This window comes from Pagrus major, chromosome 6 (genome assembly GCF_040436345.1).
Source record: "Pagrus major chromosome 6, Pma_NU_1.0".
In the NCBI taxonomy this organism is placed as follows: Eukaryota; Metazoa; Chordata; class Actinopteri; order Spariformes; family Sparidae; genus Pagrus; species Pagrus major.
In genome coordinates, this window is record NC_133220.1 from 27,463,765 (window position 1) to 27,482,266 (window position 18,502).

Sequence of the window (18,502 nt, forward strand, 5' to 3'; positions counted from 1 at the left end):
TGAAGGAGATGTATTTATGTATTTAAAAAGGATCCCTATTAGCTTATTTGCCTTTGGCATCAACTCATCTTCCTGGGGACCAGTACATCATATTTAGGGGAGAAGAGGGTACGATGAGCCATTTTTTACATTTGATTATTTTACTGCAAAATAAAAGTCTATTTGTTTAAAATAAGAGTTACTTTACATACTTCAGGTTATTGTGTTTTCTTAATCTTCACATTTCTTATTGTAGTGAGGAGTATAAAACCTCAAATCATGTACCTTAAAGATGAGCTCTGGGCTGCTGGCGGCTACCTCCTCGATATCCATTCCTCCCTGGGGGCTTCCCACCATGACTGGACCATTGCAGGAACGGTCCATCAGGATGGCGAAGTAGGTCTCCCTGGTAATGTCGAGGGCCTCAGCAACCATCACCTGGACACAGCACAGCAGGAGAAAGAGAGGCTGATGGAGGAATTCAACTATGAAACCCATTTTTCATTACAGTGCTTTATTTATAAAAAAAATGTATAATATCCAATACTAGATTGAGCACAACGACACAGGCAAATAAGCAGGGTCCATAGATTGACAGAATCTAGGAAGCATAGCGCTGAGAAAATCTCATATGCTGTGAATGAGACAAAGGGAGGCAAATAGAGAGGGACTGAATATTCCGGCATGTAGAGGAAGCAAGCAAGCAAGAGGCTCATTTGGAAAAGAGAGAAAAAAAAAATCCTGACAGGAAACTATCAGTTGTGTGGTGGTTAATGGGTTGCAGGTTTTCTGGACGGGGTGTTTGTTTGAACATGCACAGCCGTTATGTTCTGCTTCCAGCCTATCGCCCAGCGAATGAGGATGGATAGCCTTCTCTACCCTCCGCGTGAACAGACAGCACTCCTATCTCCTTGTCCAAATGTTGTCTTCTCTAGTCACTCAAACCTTCTCTTAACTTCCCTGTTGTTTGACTTGCAGCCCAATTCTTGACTCAAACTAAATATATTCTGTTCTAGCCGTCTTGTTCTTTCCGTTTCACCTCAACCCCCTGGTTTTGTCTCCTACACTTTCCTTCAACAACCATCTTTTTTACCTCCTGTCTCCCCGTCTGCCTCCTCCTTCTCTAAGCCTCTACTCTCATTCTTCTATCAGTGCCATGACAGCAAATCCATGTAGATGCTGAAGTGTTGCCCCCTTTTTCCTGTGCTGTTCTCGCCTCTGTGTGCAGTATGGGTTGAGGCTTGACGCAAGCCCTATTGGCAGGTTGACAGCTAAGGTCTGGCTGTCATCTCACAGACCAGGTTGTGACGAAACTCCGTCTCTGCCGGATCCTTCAGGTCAGTCAGTGGCTGCTCTTGACAGGTTTGATTTCAGCAGGTAAGATAATTAGATGGCCAACTGGAGGCTCATGGTTTTTCTCACTCACATCTAATTCAAGTTTTGTCCAATTTATTTTGTTGGGTTTCTGCCTTTTCTCCTGCCTCTGAGACACAGAGTTGAATCTCAGCTTGTGAAGTTTCTGGTCTGTGGGTACGTTTCTCTTTTTATACAAATGACAAGTGTGGCGCTCATTTGTTTCCGCCTAAACTCTGCAGCAAGAGTAGGAGCAGGAGTTGGGTGGAGTTGGGGTTAGAAGGGGTAAGATGGGGAGGGGTTAAAGAAAGAAAAGGGGACCCAAATACACAAGCCACAGGCTGAGAAGGCTTCATCACCTGGATATGTCTGTTTTGAGGAGGTACTGCATGCAGCATGCGAGTAGAGAAAATGATATTCCTGCTTGTTAGTGGCACATAGAAACAGTTGTTTACCAAACACTTTAAATTCACAGGGGGCCTAGTTCAATTTATGCAATGAGCCATAACACCAGCCAGCGCATACCCACAGTAAACAACAGTGGACAGCTACTATTTAAACCTAGTGGGGGAAAAAAAACAAAAAAAACACAGAGCCAGACTGCCTTCACAGTCATTAATTTTACAGAACTGCATTACTGGACTCAAAATGCCTTGAAATGAGGTCAGAAAAAAAATGAGAGAGAAGAAGTATATGTTTCTTTTGTTTAGTCTGCGCAGTAGCTCACCGTTTTTACTTTCACTCCTTCTTTCGGTGTTTGCTTGGTAGTCAGGTTGAAACCCAGCATCTTATTGGCCAGTTCACCAACAACTGCAGGGCTGAAGGAGAGAGGTTAACAGGTCAGACAGTCATTTTGATGACACACTGACTTATAACAGGGAGAATGGCGCCACTGTCATTCACACTCTGTGCCCTGAAGGCCTGTTCTTGCCTCATAGATGTATAATAGCATGTTGTATTGATGTATTCTAGCTACCGGGTCGACTTCCAGGGTATGCAGCCCATTGAATATGCGCAGTAGAGTTTCATAATTGACCTTGTTTGCAGTTCAAGGTGTCCTGTTGACAATTCTATAGATGTCTCTTTCATAATGGAGGTCTATGGGGAATGCTTTGTCAACCACTGGGCGAGTTTTTGCTGCAATACTGCAAGTGAATACTGGGATGAACTGGAAGCAGCCGCACGTCTGTATCCAGGTCTTGCACTATGCAACCACTATGTGGGCAATTACAATCTCCCCTCTTTACCTCTGATGTCCTCTGACTGCTCTGCATCAACTCTACATGATCTACAAGTTTTCTGATGGACTAATTGCTTTACCTGTTGCTAAAATAACCACTAACTGCTGCTAACTGTAGCTGATAGCTAGTTAGCTCTGCCCAGACCTGACCAGGAGCTCGGAGCCCCGAGGGATTGTTGGTGGTTACACCACTAGGTAGGGGGCCTTGGAACACTGGGAGGACAAGGATTTTAGGCCCGGAGCGGGGAATGACGCATCATGACCCAATGGGGGCTCACAGACATCATGACAGAGGCGAAGAGACCAAAGAGGATGTGATGGAGGAAGCTAAGACGATAAAAAGAGGGAGTGCTTGAGCAGGAGGCCAGACAACAGTAAATCTCAGACCACTGGCGAAAAGAATCACAAAATAAAAGGCTGCAAGACAGATGCAGAGCTAGCCTGGTTGGTGTTTGACTAGTAAATACTATTAGCTGGTTTGCTATGTCTTGTTTTGAGTCATAAGAAATGCATTCATAGCAAATGCAGGTGTGCAGCTGTCCATATTTAGGACAATGTTTTGTATGCACTCCAAAACTGCAGTGGCACCAAATCGCAAAAAAGGTTTACATAATGTTGCTTTAAGAACCAGTCTTAATTTGTAAAATAATCACGGAAAAAACCTACACTTGAAAGAAAATGAAAGATGGAGAAAATGAGGTCAACTGACAGACAAATAACTATTTCTTAATCGCTGCTCAGGAGAGATATGCCTCAGCACTTTCTGGTATGAAACACATTTTGACAAAGCACAGCTTTTGGAGACACTTTGTTATGTCTACACATCGCTGGGAATGAACCTCTACTTATTCTCTCTGTTTAAAAGCAGGCTGCATGCCAGGGATGCTGCTCTGGTTTCATAAGTGAATAAAAATGAAGCCAGGGGTTGTACTCATCCTTTGATAGATGAGAGGAAGGTGAACTGTGCACCCATGTCACTGTCTGGGGACGATGAACTTCAGCATATCTCACTTTGAAAAAGTTCCCGGCCATTCCAAACCCCGAAGTGGGGTGACGATGATACATGTCTGGGACAATTGTCATAAATCATCTTTTTGCTGTTAAGGCAGCAGTAAGTGGTGGGTACCTTTACTAATAAAATAACACTGTTTTACTACACGGAAACTGCAGCGCCTGTGCAAAGAAAAGCTTTTCCAGGTTTTTTTTTCCAGGCCAAGCCTTTAAAAAATGCACAAGATTTCAGAGTGAGCCTTCACTGGAGGAATACACCCATCACACTTTGTAATTTTAAACTAGAACAAAATAAACCTCTGCCACAGCACAAAACCCAATCAACCTGAGAGAGGAAAACTCAGTATGGGGTGCATAAAGCTTCTGGTGACCTTAAAATATCTTTTTTAACATTTAATTGAGGGTAGTTGTTCGAAAAAAGGGGCAATGGAAGAAAGAAAAACTGTTTATTTGCAGTACAAGAATACCTGACTGTGTCTTTGTGGCTAGGGATCATCTTCAGAGAGCTCTTTGAGCCTCCTCATTGTAAAAGCCGCCATTGTTGGAGAAATAATATGAATCTATCTCCAACAGTAACTCTGAGTGTGAAATGCACACAGGGGTATACTTACTCCTTAGTTAAGTGCACTCCACCTTTAAGGCCACTGTCAAACACACCCTTGCCTCTGCCACCGGCCAGAATCTGAGCTTTCAGCACGATCTCCTTGGCATCTGAAAGACAGAGAGAGACAGATTGAGTGAGAGACAAAATGAGGAAAAGAAGGACAGAGAAAGAGAGACAGAGCACTTAAGATAAAGGCTCAGCACCTTGGATGCCCCCTTCAGTCTGACACTCATCTCTCCATCTGATTGAAGGAAGGATGTGGGGAGGAAAAGAGAGGGGTGAGGGTTACCTTGTGAGGCAGCTAGATTCGCAAGATCACGTGATCATGTGATCCTGCAAATCCATCTTGCAAGGCTTAAAGCTCTGCGCTTGTGTCTGAACCACAGTGGTTCAACTAATAAGCATCCTATGGATCTACTGCCAGCTACGAGGATGGTTTAGATGTAACGACCAGCGCGAGAAGAAACTGTTTGAAAAAATGATGGCGGCTCCTTGGTTAGCACAGTCGTGGTCAAAAGTTTACATACACTTGTATAGAACATGTACAGGTCCATCTAAAAAAATCAGAATATCATGGGAAAGTTATTTTTTTCTGTAATTTAATTAAAAAAATGAAACTTTCATATATTCTAGGTTGATTACACATAAAGTGAAATATTTCAAGAATTTTCATGTTTTAATTTTGATGATTACGGCTCACAGCTCATGAAAATCAAAAATCCAGTATGTCAATATATTAGAATATTACATAAGGCCAATCAAAAAAAGGATTTATAATACAGAAATGTCGACCTTCGAAGAAATATGTTAATTTATGCACTCAATACTTAGTCAGAGGCTCCTTTTGCAAGAAAGCCCAGGTTGCTTTGATAGCAGCCTTCAGCTCGTCTGTATTATTGGGTCTGCTGTCTGTCATCTTCCTCTTGACAATACCCTTTAGATTGTTCGTGGGGTACAAATCAGGCGAGTTGGTGGGCCAATCAAGCACAGTAATACCATGGTCAGCAAACCAGTTACTAGTCCTGCTGGAAAGGGAAATCAGTGTCTCCGTACAGTATGGAGATGCTGATTTTCTTTTCCACCAGGACTTGGCACTTGCCCTGAATGTCATTAGTTATGCTTGTATCAATCTATTAAATTATTGTTGGGACATTTAACTCAAAACAATAAATATGAACCACATGGTGGCTCTAGAAAAAAGTCATAGTATCAACAAAATCATTAGGATACTTTGTTGGGGAACCATCAATGTCTGCACTAAATTTGTTTTAGTCCCTCCATCAGTAGATGTAGAGATATTTCACTGGATAAGTACCAACTTTAACATGTTAGTGGTGCTAGATGATAAGTCAGGGACACACCACAAATAACACAAAATTCCATGGCAATCCATTTAATAGTTGTCAGGATGTTTCACTAAAATTCAGATATTTCAACCTCATGGTTGCAACAAGAGGAAGAGTCAAAAGATCTTCTCTGGAACATGAATGTTGGTGCAAAATTTCATGGTAATCTATCCAATAGTTGTAAAAAATATTTCAGTCTGGACCAAAGTGGAGAACCAAACCGACAGATCGAAAATTTCTATCTCTAGAACAATGCTGCCACTAGCATGGCTAAAAATACCATCCACATACACGATCCATTTGACCTGTTACACTGATGTGTTTCCTCACAACTGGCATCCAGTTATAGTCTCAGTGCAAGAAGGGAAATAAGCAACTGCACAACTGTTGGAAACTTTCACATGACCTTGCTCCAATTATATAACCACCCTGCCTCCCCTTTGCTGTCACTGCCACCTTGCAAGAACTCGCACATCAGGAGGAGGCCCCTCAGCTGTCTATTGAGCGTTCTGCCCAGAATCTCCCTCTATTCAAATGGGGCGAGGACACTTGATTTAAGATGGTCTCTGGCTAGGTTATTATTATCTAGGTGGGGGAGTTCAGCCATTGACAGGTGGCTGCCATCAGGGTGGGAAGCGGGTGGTAGGGAGAGTGGAAGGGGATGATCCGCCGTGCGATGGCTAGAAAGACACCTTGACCTTGAGGGCAGGAGACAAGCTCCTCCCTTGACGAAATTCTACGAGCAGGCAGGAGAACGTCCAGACAGGTGCTGGTGCGCCGGAGAGAGCCAAAAAACTGTGGCTGTGCTCACTGCTGCTGTAATGGACCCAGAGAAAATAGCCTCTGACAGGGTGGCAGGGATTAAACTAACACTGCATTAGTAAGACCCGCTCTCTGTGGACAGTCGGAAGCTGAGAGGAGAGAGAGAGAGAATGAGAGAATAAAAGGTGTGCTCATATGCAAAGGGCTCTGAGAGGAGTCATAAATGAATAAATATGTTAATAAAAAACTGCTACTGCGCAAAATTTAAAAGAGTTCAAAGCAAGATGAAATAGTGTGTCCTGCGGGCATGTGTAGCGGAGAGGGACGGCACAGCGGAAATGACTTTTGCTTTAAAGATGGAAAAAAAGAAACAAGTGGAAGAACAAAGATGTAGCCCAATGGGGAGATTGCATTGTTTGAGGTGTGGAGAAAGGTAAGAGTATTGACACATTGATGGAGACCTTAAAAAAGCAAGCTATGGTTTTAAAGCGAAGATATATTAAATATATTAAAAGGCATGTAATGTGCCAGGGAAGGTAATGGGGTGAAAACAAGGCAGGTGTTCATTCCTGCTGCACTAGTAATTGATGGCAAACCTGCTTATTATGCGGCACACAACAAGATATTGTAGCAATATCAGCAATTATGAACGGGCACTGAAAGCGCTATGTGCTGATAATGAGAGGAAACTTTATAAAATGAGGAAGATATAATGCGATGAAGTGCATTCCCGTCCCAAAGACTATAAAATGTGCCATTTTCACAGAAAAAAAGGAATTTCTGTGGAATCATACAATATTCTCTGGTTAACACTGAAACACCACTCCCCGTGGAAACACATGGAGAGGATAATGATGTCCTCAAAGATCACAGTGAACATGGTGCATGGTAAAGAGCAGGGCGGCCATTATCTGGTAGTATGACAGACATGAGATGGCCTCTAACACTCAGACAAAGGTTGGTCCCTAATGAGTGCGGAGCAGAATGTGGAGTGGACAGAAAAGGAGTAGTAGTATGTAAAATCAGAGATAAGTCACGCTCTTATGTTCAACGAAGATACGGCGATGAATGAGGGGAGGGAAGGGCACGTGTCTGAAATTAATCAGTAAAGACACCAGCGAGCACCGGTGGATTGTCACAGTTTAAAGTGTTCAAACATTGTAAAAATGCAGTTTTTCAATCTCTAAACGTAGAGGTCACGCTAATGAAGGGTGACACATATTGCATTCTGAGTATGTTCTATCAGACAGCAAAATATTGTACATTCTGTCCAAGATACTTCCATGAATATTTGTTTCACTATTGTGAGTTTGCAGAATGTACATGCACTACATACATAATCTCTATAAACAGATCTGCAAACGAATGCAGAATCTGTGGGCAAGGGACAAGATATTGGTATCGGAGGCATTCAGGTTTCCATTTGTTGTCCTTTTGCTGTCTAAGTAGCATTAACCAATCATGTTTGAGTGGTCTTTGGTTGCATGCAGGTAAACAGTCCATGTGGGGAGCAAAAGCGGTGGAACACATTAGCCGAACCCATCAGCTATCGTCTAAAGGAGATTTAACTTTTGATGTTGTCTTGCTCTGTTTGTTTGTTTTTACCCTCTGTGAGGCACTTTGTGCTGCAAAACTGCATGAAAAGTGCCATATAAATAAAGATTGATTTGATTTGATTTGATTAGCTTTCTTAAAAAATCATCTGCATTGATATCTGTTTACAGATATTATCCGTCTCTCAACTCCATTCTCTTGTCTTAATTTGCTAGCAGACTGTAAACAATGTTGGGCACTCGGAAGAGTAACTCTTGACCAGGAAATCCGTTATCTGGATATCTGCTGGCTACTCTCGAAACCCTAAAGGTTAAATTGTCTCAGAAGGTAGCCGATGGGTTTCAAGATTGCTCGATACATAAAAAATCTTTTTTTTTTGTTTTTTTTTTTGTTTTTAACTTCTTGCAGCAACAATAATTAGAAATATGCTGTGCAGAAAGTGGTTTGGTTATTAGTTCAATGAAAAAACCCTTTTCTTGGGGGCAGGGTTGCATAATCAGTTCTCAGCTTACATTTGTTTCATGCATGGCCCACTGTAAAGATGCAGAGAAAGATTTTCATCTCCATTTCTTTTCTTTATCTTGGGGACACGGGGGAGGACATTAACATAGCACAACATCTCCAATCACATCACATGCGATCGGAGTAATGTGGTCATCATCCTCAGGCCTTACTCATTTCCCAGTAATGAGTGCAAATCAACTCCCAGTCTGCTTGCCAGTGACAGCAGCTGGAAAAGACGATGTTACTTCTACAATCAGTGTCTCGTTCATCCTCTTTCTTTCTGTGTACTTTTAAAAAAGGCCTGTCCTCTTCTCCCCCCTACTCTGTTTCCATGTAGCCCATGGGTGGCCAGCAGCAGCATTAGCTTTGGTCTGATATTTAATTAAACCTTCGAGGCTGCGCCATGAGGGGGATGCTGGCTGGTAAGGGACAGATGCAGGCTGAGCGCCAATCCAGAGAGAGTAAGATGTGGCTACCATCTGCATGGAGGGAGAGAAAGATCACGATGGCCCTCCCCAGCGTGCATGTGTGCTGTAATGAAAGTAATGTGCCAGCTAAATGGAGGAGACTAATCAAACTCTTGGGAGAGAGGAGAAAACAAACACAAGTGCGCACAGCTACAATCAAACGCCACAGAGAGCCAGAGCCTTCCTATGGATAAATGCCATTAACACTTGAGAAACGAAAGACCCCTGAACCTTCAGCATCTGTGCATGTCATGACAAAACAGCTCCTGGTTGTGATGGGACACAGGAGAGTGTAGACTGCTGCCAAACAGGCAGAATTTAGTCTTAAAAAATAAAGGTCTGAAACGTCAGTCTACCAAGACCTTTAAAACCATTAATGTAGACATAATTAGTCTTTTCCAAGTATATTTATGGAATTAATTCCAAGCAGCTGAAGTATAATTAATGATTCAGGGGTATTCCAGTGCTATAAGTAGAAAGAACAACAATCTGTGCTTCCATTTGCTTCCATCTAGAGGCACATGGCATGTCTTTAAATAACTTCAATTATGTTGTCAACGGCATATTGATAGCTACAGAAAGCTATTGGAGCAGCTCTAGCTTTCACTTTCACTTCGCCACAGGGCTCCTTGCTGTGTCACATCAATGGCTCATTGATATTAGGAACAATGAACTCATAACTTAATATAGCAAAGTACCTTCGGCCATGCAGGGGATCAAAGACTTCAACTATCCGATAAGCTTTACTAATTGCATGAGCAGGAAGCTGAATGTGTGCATGCTCTTGCTCCCTGCATTTGTCAAAAAAAAGGTCAAGTGTAGCCAACACTTATTTCAGCACAATGTTCTGCACAATAGCCTTGCCAACACACTGTGCTTTAATTCCACTTTGAAACCTGCAGGACCAGTAAATGGAACAGGTGGTGTTCAATGTTTGGACTGTTTGTGTGATGGTTTCCTTAAACCACAGCGGTAACGCTGGCATTATCTTGGACAAGTTCAGCTTTCCGTAAACTTTTACCATTTCCAATTCTGCCAGACTGCAAAAAGGTCAGACAGAAAATTGCTCTCCATTCAAGCAGTGATGGCAGGTGAACCAGAAGGAAAGATATGAAAATAAAACCTTTAGTTTTTCATCTACCTTGACATATAATGGCCTTGGTATTCTTAAAGCTAAATGTTTTCCTGTTCAGTTGAGGTTGAAAAGTCAACAAACATTGATAAATCCTAACCCTACTCTACAATGTCCTCTTGCTGCTGGCATCTCTGCAAGACCAAGTGTTGGGAATTGTATAACAAGGGACAAGCAAAGAGAATTAGACACAAAAAGTCAAAGCTAACAACAATTTGGCTTTTTTTGTTCTCTACACCTAAATATATCATTATCATCTCTCTATCTTGTCTGGTTTAGCCCACCGTCCCTGTGTCCATCTCTGCCTCTAATGATGCCATCTCAGTGCTACTCAGTGGAGGAGAATATCAGCGTCCCGGACCGACGGTGACACCTCTGTGTGACACATCCTCCAGTTACTGCTTCCATGACGGCCGAGTCCTCATTAGAGGACAAGTCCACCTGGCTTTCAGACGCAGAGAGCACTTCTAATGACATCCTGAGCTGGCCTTGGTCTCCTCTCAGTGACAGAGAGGTGCGGTTCAAACCCCTTGGCTAAAAGTTTTTCATTGCCATACAAGCAGAGGATGATAACGGTGTTGTGGAACGATGGGTGGTGTTTATCTATATATCCATAGGGAGAATCATTTGTGTGAAAATAAAGCCTCTGCAAAGACATTTGCTGGTATCAAGCCACATCATGAGACGGTTAACTAGAACAACACTACCCCTGGGTTGCAGTGTTCCAGAAAAACCTCCATAAGAATATTTTAAACAAGTGACTGAGGATCTACACAAACATGAGCTGCTCACTTCTCATTATTGAATGAATATTTTTCATCAGTTCTGCATGAACAATAGCAGATACAAGTATTCTAACAGCTTCCAACATCTGCTGCTGTTGACATGCTAGTGGGCACGAGGACTACTTGCAATGCCACTTCCACTATAGGAGTAATGAAGCGTAGCTAATGGTTAGAGATCCATACAAAAAACAAAACAATGTTTGTGCATTTTACTCCACTAGTACAATTCCCATTACTGAACCTGTCTTAACTCTCAACTCTGACTAATACCAACACGACTAGGTCGCCTGCATGTACGCAAAGTACCCTGACATGTTCACTTCTACTGGCACATTAGTATCATCCTAATACGATAGAGGGGATGTGTGAGAAATAATTCCATGTCTCAGCCACAACATGAATAGGTTAGGGTGCGTAATGAGGAGGTGGAAACACTAAGCTGCTTACAGAAATCAGCTCTTTGAGAGACAGGCCGCTTTACCCAGCAAAGCCTATTTACAGCTGTTAAGACAATTTCAGATGCATGGCTTTTTCTTAGCAAACGAGAGACCTAAGAGCCAGCTAATGCACTGGATGACAACAACAGGTCCTTGGAGAGGCCAGCGTAATTTGTATCTGGGCATGTGTGTCTGAGCACTTGTACTGTCTGTGTGCTTGAGTGCGACTTCTTAACATTTTTATGTTTGCAGTTATCATATAGCCAAAAATATGGGCTCAGTGAAAGTGTTATTGTGACATAAGACTATATATTGGCTTAAATTTTGGATGTCATTATACTGTGATATTTTCCTGGTTTTAAATGCTGCATCACAATCAAGTAGTGTCATTTCTGAATTTACCAGGTTGTTTCCAGACCTGTCTCAATTCTTGCCTTTACCCACCTAGTCATTATAACCACTTCACTGATGATTATTTATCGAAAATGTCATTGTGTTTACATTTGTTTCCCCCAACAGTCATTCCTGTAATATTGTAGCTTAATAGAGGTATTTAGTCAAAACTATTTTGATGTTTGATTTTGTAGCCAGATCAAGACGTTCCTCTGAGAAGATTTTGAAAAAAGTCAAAATATATACTGTGTATTGCAATATAGCATAAAAATAACACACAGCCCTACCTACTATGTGATCTGAATGAAGCCATTGCAGTGTATGTCAGCAGGCCGCTGTGCCCATGTCAATAACCTCCTGTTTCAAAGCAGCCCCTCCCCATCTTCTCTCTTCTCATCGGGTGTGTGTGGCAGGAAAACGGCAGACTAACATCTGTCTTCCTGTGTGACAGGCGAGCCCTGTGAAGGGGCATAAGCTGTTCTGTCCATCAGCAGGAGCCCTGCAGGTAGCGGGGGGTTGTGAGGTAAAGACACCTGCAGCTCACTCCGGCTAACTCCCCGCACTCCTTTATTTCCTTTACAATGTGAGTGAAGTGGCAAACGAGGACACAGAGGTACTGCTGTGGTACTACGGTTATTTTACAGAAGGGTGGGGCATAAATTGCGGGGTGTTAAGCACTACAGACAAAGACAGAGAAAGCGACACAGTGGATAAGTAGAGCAACAACAGATTGAGGTGAGAGTGAAAGTGAGTGAACAAATTGGAGGGAGTGGAAAAGAGGTAAGAGATGAGAGGGATAAAAAAAAAAAGAGGGACTAAAGTACGAGGAGAGGAAAGAAAGGTCAGAATGTGTGGGTTATACATAGAAGAAAGAGCAATGTTGTTTTGACTTGACATTACCAGTTAATAGCTATGTAAATGAACCTCAACACATTAGCGTAGAGGTTATTAACATAATATTTAACTCTGGCCACGTAAACAGCAGCAGTCTGGCTAATGGCTGCAAATTTGTCAGTAATTTTCTTGTATTGGTGTGCACAGACCAGATTAATCTCATAAGTACTGCAAGTAAGTAGTATGATACCAAAATATTCCATGCTAAAGAGCAAGAAACAGCGATGAGATTCTCCTATGATTATCTAACTTTATTCTTCTGTAAACTGCACATTTGCACAGCACAAAGACAAAGACAGAGCGCAGAGTACAGCATGTACCGAGTACAAAGTGTCCAAACAAAAACTAGCTGAATGTCAATAGTGTAAAACAGAAGTTATTTCAGTGGAAGTGGAACCAAAAAGCCCGAGACATCCAAACACAAGCCTCTCCAGGAGATTGAAATGTGCAGGGCGTTAGTTTGAGGTTGTTTATGTGGCTCTGTAAACACAGAAGCAGCATGCATAAACACAAACACCTCTAATATTTTCCATCCAAGTCCACACATATCAACACACAGCGCCAACACCGCCGTCAGATTTTTCAGTGTCGATGGTGGTCAAAGAACTTTTTTTTTTCTCAACCACTCAACTGGTAGATAATGGCTGCTGTTATCTCTGTGAAGTGAAAGCACATCTTCTGTCATCTCAGAGCTCTCACAATGAATGGCGAATCATATTGTTGAGCTATAACAGTATCCTGACCTCCTTGGCCCCTGGTTCTAGCATTATTAAGATAATATTAAAGAAGAAATTGGCTGGCAAGCCATTGCTTTGAAATTCTTTAGCTCAGTGGTCAGGTAAAAATACAAACTCCTGAATCCATGGTAGCGCTCTTAATTCACTATTAATCCACTTAACTGTATATACGATGCATCAAGCTCCGTACTAGTAGCTTAATGACATGTGAGCTACTCGGCGGTATCTGAGTTTTCTCTGTTTGTAAGTACACTTTGCTTCTAAGGTCATCTAACTGGCAACCACCAAACACCTTCACATCTATTCTGACACTATGACTGGGAATGTTAGAAGTAAGTTTACTATTAAAAGAGCTAGTTAACTTATCTTGTCTTGCATAGTTGGATGACTCCATAACATATATACTCTTGGGTCTCATGTTGCAGTCACAAGCTTTGACGTACATCATTAAACAGACCACCTTTCTCCGCTATCACAGCCAGGCTACTGTCATGTTCACATTGAAAATACAGGAGGTCAGGATGGTAACTGATGGAAATGGAAAGGCTGGCCGTAAGCGCATAAAGATGGCAACAATACAAGCTCAACATCCTTTAATACTGAGGTTGCGTATCCTTTTGAAGTTCAAGAACCCATTCTAGAAATGAGTTCCCTCAATAGGTGAGCAGCTGCTTCAGTGGCCTCCGTCCAGTAGACCAACGAGAAGAGGACGCAACATGGGTTCCAGCTGGTGTACATATACACACTCAAACGCACAAAGCTCTAAGAGGGTCATCTTTTCCCCTCACTACTTCAGACAAAGACAGAAGTGAAAGGGCCGTGGTCGAGCCAACTCTCAGCACTAACTGCTACTGTCAGCTCTTTTCACCAGAGACTCTGCTTCATTTTCTGAAGGGGGAAGATGAAAGTGGTCTTAAAAGGCGCTTGAAGTGTTGAAGAGCACGAGGCGGCTCTAGTGGGGACTATGAATGAGAAAGGAGGGGATTCGCAGCGAGGAGAGGTCTGGCCATGATCCATGTTTTAACCATGTTTGACAGTTACATGTATTTGTCTGTCCCTAGCTGAAACAGAAGCGGGTCCCATGTGTCCATGAGGTGTATAGTACAGCTCTGACTTTCCTTTTCACATTCAACAAATGTTAGGTTTGTCCAAACATTTTCTTAATCAATGATGACACAGGGCTGGCATCACGCACTGAGAGCCAGGCATAATAGAATTTGATGATAAAGGACCTTTCAGGGCTCATGCAACACTGTTATCCAAATCCAGGTAGGCAGAAATTGGAACCGAACTGGAGTGCATACAAAGAAAAGGCATGCAGAGGGAAAGCATTGGGAAAAAGAAAAAAATCACTTCAATGCTTCTTACAAATTCACTGCTCAATGAAGCATGAAATAGCCTTAATAAAACATGCAATTTAGGGCCAGTATTATCCAGATAATGGCTTTATCACTGAGCAAGTGTTGGGACACCATGACATAAAAGAGGAAGTGAAGCATGAGTGATGCTAATGTGCCACAGTAGCACATCACTACTCAGCACCCACGACGGGACTTCACAAACTCGGTGTGATTTGTGAAGTCCTTCTACACTGAACGTGTGTATGTAAATATCTTTATAAATAATATGTGATATATTAATAGTACATATTGTATATCGAATTGTATATAGTTAGATGGGAGCGTACGAAGGTACACAGGTTCAGGAATGGAAGTAAATTGATTATGATTCATTACTGAGTTATGGAGAAGAGGTAGGATTAAATAAGTGTATACTTCTTCCTACTCCTTTTTGGGCATTTGTAATGGAATATACTTTGTAGCATGCTTTTCATTGTATTACGCTCATTTGTCGAACTAATTTAACTTTTTGTTTTCTTTTGTTTTCTTTTTCTCATGAAATCAATTTGCATTCATTCATTCATTCATTCATTCATTCAACATCTTACACCAAAGAAAGGAGAAACACAAGAATAGAGGCATTTCTTACTTTACAAATAATACTAATACTTTTAACTTAGGAGAGTTTTGTCATGCTCACTTGTAGCTGTCTATATCTAGTAGTACCATCTTTCAAGTCAATGACTATGAACACATTTCTGTTACTTTTTAATCAAGTTTAAATGAATAAGAACTAGCACACAATTAATTCTAATTAATTTCAACGCAACCGTCATAGATTAATATTGAACTGTGTGGTAGAGTTGACATTTTTTCAATCACTGTGATCTCTGCTACCAAAGCAATCAAACAGGTGCTTCATCTATGCAGCTGTGGTAATGTTACTGTAAGGCAGTTGCTTTTTTAAAAAAGGTAGCAAAAAGCCTAATCTTTTTAACCTTGATTTTTCTACTGAATCTAAAATACTCACACGTAACTTCTCAGGTTTATTATCCATTCAGCACAACTTGTGAATAAATAAACTGAGAAAGCATCGCACAGCAACTCCACTGGCACATAGGCCAGTCAGGAGATGAGGTCATGTGAGAAGGGCACACGGGATGACTCACGTAAAATGCAAATGTCACGCATGGTTAAGGAAGTCCTCACAACGGCTTGTTGTGATGCCCATGGTGGGGAGGAGCATTTCTATGACAGATGGTACAGGCTAGGCAGTGTGTTGGGTTAGTGAAGAAGCATATGGTACTCTCTAGATGATCTCATACACCAGCGCCAGGCCCAGTCGGAGGTGTAAATGCTTCTCTGCAGTCGATATCACCAGCAAAAGAAATATGTGGCGGCACACCAAGTGTGAGCGTGTGTGTTACGGCATAAATTATATCTGTGAGTTTAGCATTTTATCTCACATTCTTACAGATAAACCACTCGGATGTATTACCACAACAGACAACTAAACATTTTACACAGTGAAACAAACATCCAGATTGGTACTTAGGATATGTTTCCTTCAATGTTCATTTAAAGCATCAAGGATCAGGATTTTATGGCGGGGAACGTCCTGTCTCTCCTCCCAGTTGCCGTCACAGTTACAGCTGCCCTGGCCCTCCACACCACTGGGTCCTTCCAAGATGCCCTTGGCTCAGTGTCTGGTATATTCCACATCTCTCCAGACTGTTAGTGATGGGGAAACGCAGCGGATGTGTCTGGGAGTCCATCCAGCAGAAGCTGCTTTGCAGGGAGTCTCCTCTGTACTTCAGTGCACAACTGGAAACCTAAACCACTATGAGTGGAAAAGTCAAAATTCTTATCCATTTGCTGGTAGTTTGCTGGTACCTTCTTCTACTCCTTAGCGGTTTTGCACTTCAAGCAGCACATAATACTACTTTATGTTGAATAGATTTGCACTGATAATATCATACACATGCTATGAGGCTGCTAGATTCTCTGATTGTCTCCAAAGTTGGCTGCTCAGCTGACCTTATATGCAAGATATTTTAATTGATAAATCATCCAAATGGGCATTTACTCTACCTTTAAATCATGAGCTGCATCTGAAACTAACCCAACAAGCTTAGGTCTCCCTGAGAGGACAGGCAGGAACAGTCACAGCAGAAAAATGGCGTAATACACTTTAAGCCAGTATTGTGTGAAAAGATTTGCAGATCACAGGCCAGAGGCATAGAGGGGCTCTAAGCTGCCACAGAGAGTAGACAACTAAATAAGCAGACTGAAAACAATCACTTTAAGATACACACAACAACAGTGTCCTTGGCCTTGAGCTACTTTTAGTTACACATCATCTGAGGCACAGTGTGAGCCTCATTGACTTGACTTCAGAGCGCTAGAAGATCCCCAGTAGCCAAAGAAGAGCCTCTCTCTCCTTTTTTTAAAAAATAAATAAATAAATAAACCACGGTACAAAGCACGGCCAACAAAATGTTTATGTTTTCAGTGTAGGAACTGATGTTTACCTCAGCCAACTACAGGTACATTCTGAGTTCTTTCAAGCGTGTCGACTTAAAACGGCAATGCGTGGCAGATTGAAAATAATGGAGATGCATTTCTAGGATAAGTGGTACCTATAGATCTCTTTCTTTCCCTCTCCCTGATACGCCATCACAAAGCGGACAAGCATTACCAATCTGCACGCCTGCATACACACACACCTGCCTCATCAACGAGGTAATGTCAAGGTAGCTCACTATTATTCAGTCAGCCAACATATCAGGTGAACTATCCCTCTAATAAGCTCACATGAGATTTGACAGCCATGCATAAAAACGGCTCTGTTTACACTGAATATTCATAACCGAGTGAAATAAATTAAAATGCTTCCTACCTCTTATAATTGTCATTCTGGCAGTGAGGCTGTGCTAAGCACAAAGAAGTGAAAGAGCGTAGCAGAGGTAGACTGAGGTGAACGAGGAGTGAGAGAAATTGAGGAAATTGAAAACAAGTCAGAGTGAACAAAAACAGGAAGATAAAGAAAATGTAATTGCAACACAATTTGTCAAAAGGTATGTCAGGACGATGACAATAGTAAAGAAGAGCAAAACGTTGCGTCTCATCTGATATGAGGTGTTCATATACACAAGTATGTGTTGCTCCCATCCATCACACAGGCTCAACATGCGGTGGAGATAAGAATCCAAGGCAATGTTTTCTTCCATCGCCGCTTTGTCAATGAATGATTGCTGGGTGAGGCAGCAGGCACGGCAGACATGAAGGGCTCTCGCAGCAAGGAAGGGGAGGCAAAATGTGGTTTTGATTTAGAATTCAGACTGAAAATCCATCAAGATTTGCTCAACAGATGCATCTGTCAAGCGGGTGGCGACACACAAAGTGGACTGCATAATCACATTCTCTTTGGCTGCAGCAGGGCACAGGTATTTGTATATATGTGTGTGTGTCTGTGTGTGTGTATATATCTGGGCGCATGTGCATGGCCGTGCATGTTTGCTTGGAAGGCGAAGAAGAAATCTATATTCATTACTGGACTTGCTCTGATATCTCAGAACTGGTAGATAGCAAGCAGGTCTTTGTGAAAAACCTGCATACACACATGTATATCTGTGTATATATGAGTGCGCTCACATTGACGCAAAAGGAAAAGCAATTTAGCCTTGCATTGACTAAAGCTATAGACCATTATCAATAACATATAGATAATGCTGAAGGGGATCTTCCAGAGAAGAAGACCTCTCCCAGGTCTGTATATAACCCATATGTCTTTCAAACATGAGGTTTGGATTTGCATAGCGTTGGGAAGAACTAGTAATGCATGGAGAGTCACAAAGCTCTTTCAGGTAATTTACTGGAAGAAGCTCTTGCTCCATTTCCCAACCACTTTTATAGTCTTGTACACCTCGAGGCATGCAATGAGATGTGTGTATTGTTCCACAGA

At 42.0% G+C, this 18,502-nt stretch overlaps 1 protein-coding gene across 1 annotated transcript in view; it reads right to left on the reverse strand.

Annotated features, from left to right (window-relative positions):
- suclg2 (succinate-CoA ligase GDP-forming subunit beta) overlaps positions 1-18,502 on the reverse strand; it is a 102,103-nt gene that overhangs the window by 56,116 nt on the left and 27,485 nt on the right. The window contains exons 3-5 of the mRNA XM_073468119.1: positions 4,195-4,294; positions 2,060-2,150; positions 265-417 (exon numbers count right to left, since the gene is read on the reverse strand). Coding sequence (XP_073324220.1) covers positions 265-417; positions 2,060-2,150; positions 4,195-4,294 — 344 coding nt within the window. The remainder of the gene's footprint in view (positions 1-264; positions 418-2,059; positions 2,151-4,194; positions 4,295-18,502) is intronic.